This window comes from Arachis hypogaea, chromosome 9, assembly GCF_003086295.3.
Source record: "Arachis hypogaea cultivar Tifrunner chromosome 9, arahy.Tifrunner.gnm2.J5K5, whole genome shotgun sequence".
NCBI classification, from domain to species: domain Eukaryota; kingdom Viridiplantae; phylum Streptophyta; class Magnoliopsida; order Fabales; family Fabaceae; genus Arachis; species Arachis hypogaea.
In genome coordinates, this window is record NC_092044.1 from 118,750,086 (window position 1) to 118,757,298 (window position 7,213).

At 31.9% G+C, this 7,213-nt stretch overlaps 1 protein-coding gene across 1 annotated transcript; it reads right to left on the reverse strand.

Annotated features, from left to right (window-relative positions):
• Positions 1–3,002: 3,002 nt before the first annotated feature.
• On the reverse strand, positions 3,003–6,889 carry LOC112712596 (beta-galactosidase 15). The gene is made up of 12 exons (XM_025765525.3): positions 6,572–6,889; positions 6,102–6,470; positions 5,869–6,012; positions 5,679–5,767; positions 5,484–5,589; positions 5,308–5,395; positions 5,103–5,221; positions 4,861–5,022; positions 4,113–4,760; positions 3,797–4,011; positions 3,369–3,648; positions 3,003–3,265 (listed from the first exon to the last, which is right to left on the reverse strand). The coding sequence occupies exons 1-12, from the start codon at positions 6,746–6,748 to the stop codon at positions 3,158–3,160; spliced, it is 2,505 nt and encodes an 834-aa protein (XP_025621310.1). The 5' UTR covers positions 6,749–6,889; the 3' UTR covers positions 3,003–3,157.
• Between the last annotated feature and the right edge of the window lie 324 nt (positions 6,890–7,213).

A 7,213-nucleotide genomic window follows, 5' to 3' on the forward strand; every position in this document is an offset into this window, starting at 1 on the left:
TATCCATCACTATACAAAATATTATTCGCAAATCGAAAAGTCTATGGTCAACAATTTTATTAAATTTTGATCAATATATAACTAGTAAAAAAAAAAAGTTATTTTATATTATTAAATAAAATTTTACATCATTAAAAATATTATTAATAATTATTTAATAATTATAAATTATAAAAATTACTGATTTTTTATCACTCCTTTATTTATTAGTCCAACTAAAAAATCAACTAATATCAATTAATTTTTTTAATTTTATTTTTAACTCACGTTAACATTCAAATGAATATTTAAAACTACGTATCAGAAAAATATTTAAAACTCCACTTAAAAACCATCTAACAATGAAATAGATAGAAATTAGTATCACTCTATCATTAGTTTTTAATTTTTTTAGGGTTCTTTGCACTTCTAATTTCTTATATGCAGTTTAAAGTTGGTCCTATAGACCTCATATACACATTGCTCTTGAAAGTGAAATTCGAGTGACAATTTCAGCCACTAAATTCTATTCCCACATATAATTAAAAGAAAAAAAAAGGCTATGGATAAGCCGTCCAAAAGACACATCTCATTTGGACCTTGGCATTGTACAAATTTATATATATATATATATATATATATAAATAGCTAATTTTTTTATATAAACAAATATTAATATTTTTGCTAAAAATATGATTATTTGATATAATTATAAGTAAATTTTATAAGTGGAGAGTCATCGTGCATGATGCGTGTTGGACGTGGTCATTAATTTGTAACACGCAAGGTATATGTTGGATACTTGGATATGTATTAACATTCTAGTTAATACGAACAAATTTTTTTTCGCATAATACTATAATACACTTCAAATATTAATATTAAACCAAAACATTATTTTCATTTCTATATTAAAAATAATTTTTGTATATAAGCTATTATATTTTGTATTTAAAAATCCACAGACAACGCATATTGATTGGGTAATAAGCGGTGAGCCAGCAAAGCACTATGAAGCTTTTGGCACTCACAAACCCACTTTCTCTCACCTCATTCTTCAGCCGGTTTGTCTTCAACCATATATTTATTTTATATCAATTTTTGCCAACAAATTTCCTTCTCACTTATAAAATAATTTTGAAATTCACTATGCATTGCATGGCTCCACAATGTTGTACTTGTTCATATATCTTAATATATCCTTTTAATAATTAACTAGTAAATGCATGTTAATGTGGAAGAATACTATATATAGTTTGTGTGTGTTAGGGTTATTGAAAACTATATATAGATAGGTTAGATTATATATAGCAACATATGATTCAACAGTGACAATTGATGGGGACAAAAGAGTTATTGGCAATCGTTGGAAATTAATCAAGAAATCTGCATGAACACTCTATTTCCTCAAAACATTTATGATCACATTATTAAAAGAGATAATGTTGTTAAGTAGAGTAATATTATATGGTCTAGTAATCAAGAATTATTCCACGATTTCCCATGATATGTAACACCTAAAAAAATAATAAATAAAATTCTAACAAGATGCATGGATTGGCTTCTCTAAAATGATACTCACACTCTCAATCTAAAGGTGCTTCAGAGAAATAAAATAAAATCCTGGAATCGCGCTGCGACAAGATAATGGTGAAGCACTTGTAGGGATAGCAAATCAGAAACATTGTTAATGCTTGAATTGAAAGGAATCAGAGTCTTCCATACTCCATACATATATGTAGAAACAAACATAACATTAATTTTGTAACTCATTTATGTCCACGAGGGATCATTCACTATAATAAATAATTAAATCATGTCAGATGTATATATGTGGTTAAGATTTAAGAAGAAGGTAATGTTTTTTCTTTTATTAAATGGGTCGGAAAAAGAATACACTTCATGATCACTAAATTAAATATATATTAATTTATTCTTAAAAAAACATACACACAAGTAAACATAGAGAAGCGCATACTGTTTTTTTAAACGGAAAGATTATACTATCTAAATTATAGTACGTTTATAGAAATTGTACTTACATAATTTAAATTAAAAAAATAATTATATAATAAAAAAATATTATAGTAAAAATTTTGGGGCGGAAAAAAGCAGCAGAAGAAATGAAGAATTGTGGAAAGAAAGTGTATTTAAAGAAAACAACGTCAGCCACCAATAATTTTTTTTTTTTTTTTTTTGGTTTCCCACGGTATCCCCCAACCCGGCAGGTCAAGGACTAATCCGTCGCGGTACTGAGCTCCATTTAAGGGTTTGCCGCTGGCCAATGGGTTGCTGCATGCACAAGGCGGGATTCGAACCCCCGACACTTGCTTAAGCGGACTAGTGAGCTAACCACTAGACCAACCCAACTTGGTTCCAGTCAAAGGAGCCACCAATAATTAGTTGGTGAAAAATAAGTGTGATATTATAGTCAATGATGACCAAACTAGATTATTATCTTACACAGTCAAGCCAATGTGATATTGCCACGTGTTATTACGTCCCAATCAAATTCACCGGCCTTTTGCCCTTCAGACTTACATTAGTCAGTTGTGGTTTGTTGACTTTCAAGATTTATATGATGTGTTCTCCTCGCTCTTTTTTACTTTTTTTTTTCTTTTTTGAATTGTATCGGTCAAATGGAAATAAAAAAAATTGGCTATTCATCTTTTAAATATTATTTTTTATTCAGTATTTAAATATAATATTTTATTAATTTATTTTTTAATTAATTATATTTTTATTTTTAAAAACCAATACTTTTTTATTTAATTTAAAATTTATAATCATTATACCTAGCACTATAAAAGTGGTAACACCTCTGATATACTGATTTTTTTTTTCACAAAAATTACGGTAGTTTTCATAACAAATTTTAATTTTGATTTTTAGTTTACAACAAACATTAATTTTATTTAACTAAAAGATAAGTTTAGATTATATTTTAAAATGCCACTTAATAGATACTGCTGAATGCTAACTAAAAGATTTGATTTAACTATCTAATCTACTGAACAAATAAATAATCGATCAACATATTGTTTTGTTATTAATGATATACTAATTTGAAAACTCAAATTAACAAGTTGTTAAATGAGAAAAAACAAAATTCATATACTACCATAAACTAACCCTAAAAATCTATGCCTCCATTATCTTAATTATAATTAATCCCCTTCTAACAGACCACCTCCAACGCAAGCCTCTTAGGAACATCTCCACAAGTTGTTGCACCAAATGTGTTCTCTGAAACATCAATTGAACATGTTTCTTTGCCAACACATGCCTACAACATTAAAAACATCAACTCAAATTAGTATCTTGCTAACAACTTGATTAGTAGAAACACAAAAGCAATGCAATAATAATTAGGAGTAAGAGAGTCTTACATTTTGAACAATAGGGAGAGCATCATTGTGGGATTCACAAGTTCCCTTGGAGAATGATCCACAGAGACCTTGCGGATCGCCGAAGCTTGCGAATTTGACGGCAGAGATTTGTCTACCTTGGCATGAGAGCTCCAATGTCTTGTGCTCTTGTGCATTTCCGCATGCAGATCCAACAGTCACTGTTTGGAAATTCACAAGTGATGGATTTCCACCAATCTCCTCAAACAGAACCAATGTGTTCTCTCCGTCTTCAACAAAGAATGAGCGTGGAACATGGTACCTAAACAATCAGTCACGTTAATCAAATCAGTCAAATCATCTAACGGTTTTTTAAGTCAGATATTAACTTCACGTGAAGTTAACTGCACCTAAGTTTCCAGCACATTTTAATTAGTGACAGATTATTATGTTAATGGTTAACATTTTACCATCTTTGAGAGGGCTTTCCACAATTGTAAACACATTTTTTGTCATCATATTCGCCACGATAATCACATGGGTCATCGCTGCAACCATCTTCGCCGGCCAAGTAACTCGGCCAGATACGGCCGATGTTATTGCCGTTAACCCAAGCATAGCCTTTGCCCATACCTTGCAGGTCCACCACAACAGGGTCTGTCCCCAGAGGAGCCTTGAACGTTGTCTAGTAATTAAATAAACACAAGATCACCACAATTAGTATGTTAAATGCTAACTAATTTAATCACGTGAAAATGATAGCTGATAGCTGAGAATCGTAATTACCTTGTACCAAGTCAACATTCTGTTAGTGGGAAGACTTTGAGATTCCCATTTGGAAGGGGAAGCGAAGAGTGAGTCACTGCTGAAGAATTTGTGATCCCAACCATGCAATCCAACCTTGTACAACCATTTGTGTTCAGAGATATCCTTGATTATGGTCTCATCACCCTTTTTACTAATCAACTCAATTGGTCCAACAAGACCATCATGCCACTTGTCAAAGTTACTCCCATAATTCTGAAGTCCAACAGTCACACTAAGCAAGCTGATAGTGTTCTTTCCAGGCTGCAACTTTATCTTTGTCTCAAACTTGTCATTGTGAATTCCATAAGTGGCCCAATGAGACCCAATATGTTGTCCATTGACGAATGCATGGATAACATGGCCACTGCCATTGATTCTAAGGGACATATCATCACTCCAAACAGGATCATCTTGATCAAGCTGGAGCCTTGTAATGTACCAGAGATAGTCACTAGCATCATTAGCAGCATCTTTCTGGTCAATGAGTTCGTGTGCTGACTCAGAGGCGTTGACTTTAGCAAGAAGAGCATGGTCAACGTTCTCAGCCCTCCATGTCCAATTCAAAGACATTGGCTCATCTTCAGCTTTGTTGCTTACTTTAACCATCACAGAGGTTTGCACATTCACCTTTTATAATTTATAACAACAACAAAACATACAAGTTAATTAATTAATAATTAATAATAAATTAAACTTAAAATATTTAATTAATTATGTTATATGATACCTTGGCTGTGTTAAACTCTTCATTTTGACAATCAGGTAGAAGGCTCACAGACCATGCTGGAACTGCATAGGTTCTTCCTCTAAATGAAACAGTAGCATCAGTGGTAGTGTTGGCATTGGTCAAGAAGCAACTTGATGATTTGTTTGAGGCATACACAGTGGCCTGAAATAATTATTGTTGAAATTCAATTAGAGGGAAAAAATAATGAAAAGTTGTAATTCTGTTTTCATGTATTTTTGTACCGTGACAGAGTTGCCAAAATCAATTTGAGAAACGTTCCCGTTTGTAAGACTCTCTTCCATTGACTTCAAAACCCTGTGGAGTTCTTTGAGGTGACCCCATTTTGGTTGAGCTTTGTTACCTACATACAATAATTAATTAATTATTCAAGGATCATTCATGGAAAATATTAGAACATGAGATTCTTCTTGATCAATCTAATTTTACCATATTCATCAAGAGGAGCATCATAATCGTATGAAGTAGCAATATATGGTCCACCAGCGGTTCTATCAAAGTTAGTCCCACCATGATACTGACCAAAAATAAATATACACATTTAGTACGAAATTAACTAGAACAATTTATATATACAAAATTTTATGATTAATATAATAATTTACCATGTAATAGTTTTGGAATGTGCCTCCAGTCTGGAAAAATCTAGCCACGGAATAGGCAACATCTTCAGCAGTTCTACGAGGATCTTTGCCACCCCAATTCTTGAACCTTAATTTATGAAGAAAATATCAAGACAATAATTCCAATAATAAATGAGAAAATATATAAGGTAGTGAGAGAGAGAGAGAAATACGTACCAGCCTACCCAATTTTCAGTCCACATCTTAGGACTATTAGGATTATTGGGTTCAAAATCATGACAATACCAACCGTTGCAAGTATTGATCTAAATTAAATTAACATATACACATAGAGATTAGTATCAGAGACTATAATATATATAATCTTGAAAACATTAATCATGTAAAAATATAAATGTATATATACCATTGGTTGAGGAGCATCAGGTTGTTGGCACATAATCCATGGAACTCCAACGTGCAAAGACTCAGCCATATTTGCACACCAATTGATGTAAGCTTTTCCGGCATCTCCATAATCCGCCATCACATTCCCATATTCGTTTTCAATCTAAAATCAAATAACAAAAATAAGAATAAAAAACTAAAACATGCATCAAATTAAAACTAAATGGACATTATATATATTATTATATATACCTGAGCTATAATGATGGGTCCACCTTGAGAAGCAAAGAGTTTCTCTTTCTTGACCATGTCAACGATGAGGGTAGTGAAGTTTTGCATCTCATTCATATAAACAGAATTTGCAGTTCGAATCTCAACACCAGGGAGATTATGAACCCACACAGGGATCCCACCGTAATTCCATTCAGCACAAACATATGGACCAATGCGAAGAACAGAGTAGAGTCCAGCCTCTTGAATAGTCTTGAGGAATCTAATAAGATCCTTGTTGCCACTGAAATCATATGATCTACGACTTGGTTCATGCGCATTCCAAAACACATACGTTTCAATTGCATCTAACCCTCCTTCTTTAGCTTTATTAATCAAATCCGGCCACATCTATCAAATAAAATCAATTAATTAATTAATATGAACATTTATAGAACGTGACATACACAAAATCATTATTATTATTATTATAATAAATAAATATTAATTACCTCAGGTGTACTTCTAGGATAGTGGATTGATCCAGATATCAAAATCCTACGTTTTCCATCGATTTTGATGGCTCTTCCATCATGAGACACGTGGATCGAGTCAGTGGAAACAAAAAAGGAGAAGCTAAGAAGGAACAAGAACAATGCTATAGAGAAGAATCTCTTTGTTGAATCCATAATGATTGTATGTTAATTACTCAATGATCAGTGTGATTTGAAGTTCATGTACTGTGTCCATATATATAGAGGGTTTACCTAGCTAGGTTGTTACAAGCTCAAAATTCAAAATCATAGTTATCTTATCATGATTATCAAATTCAAAATGATTGATGAGCGGTTACGATTTTTTTTTTTTTAATCTCAGCTATATCTATCATATTCCTTAATTCCTTTTTAAGTTTCTGTTTATCTCTTATCCTATTCAAAACTGGTGACTTGGAATCTCATATCCATATTACTAAGTTTTAAAATTCATTATCATCATTTAACTATCCTTCCTTGTTTTACTCACTCTTTTATCTAACCGTGACACATCGTTCCAAATGTTTTTATACTGAGATTCTTAATCTTTTCTCAAAGGCGGGAAAAAAATTAACGAGTCTTATCTTATTCTTTTCAGGGTCAAAGTTGGCTAAATTATTT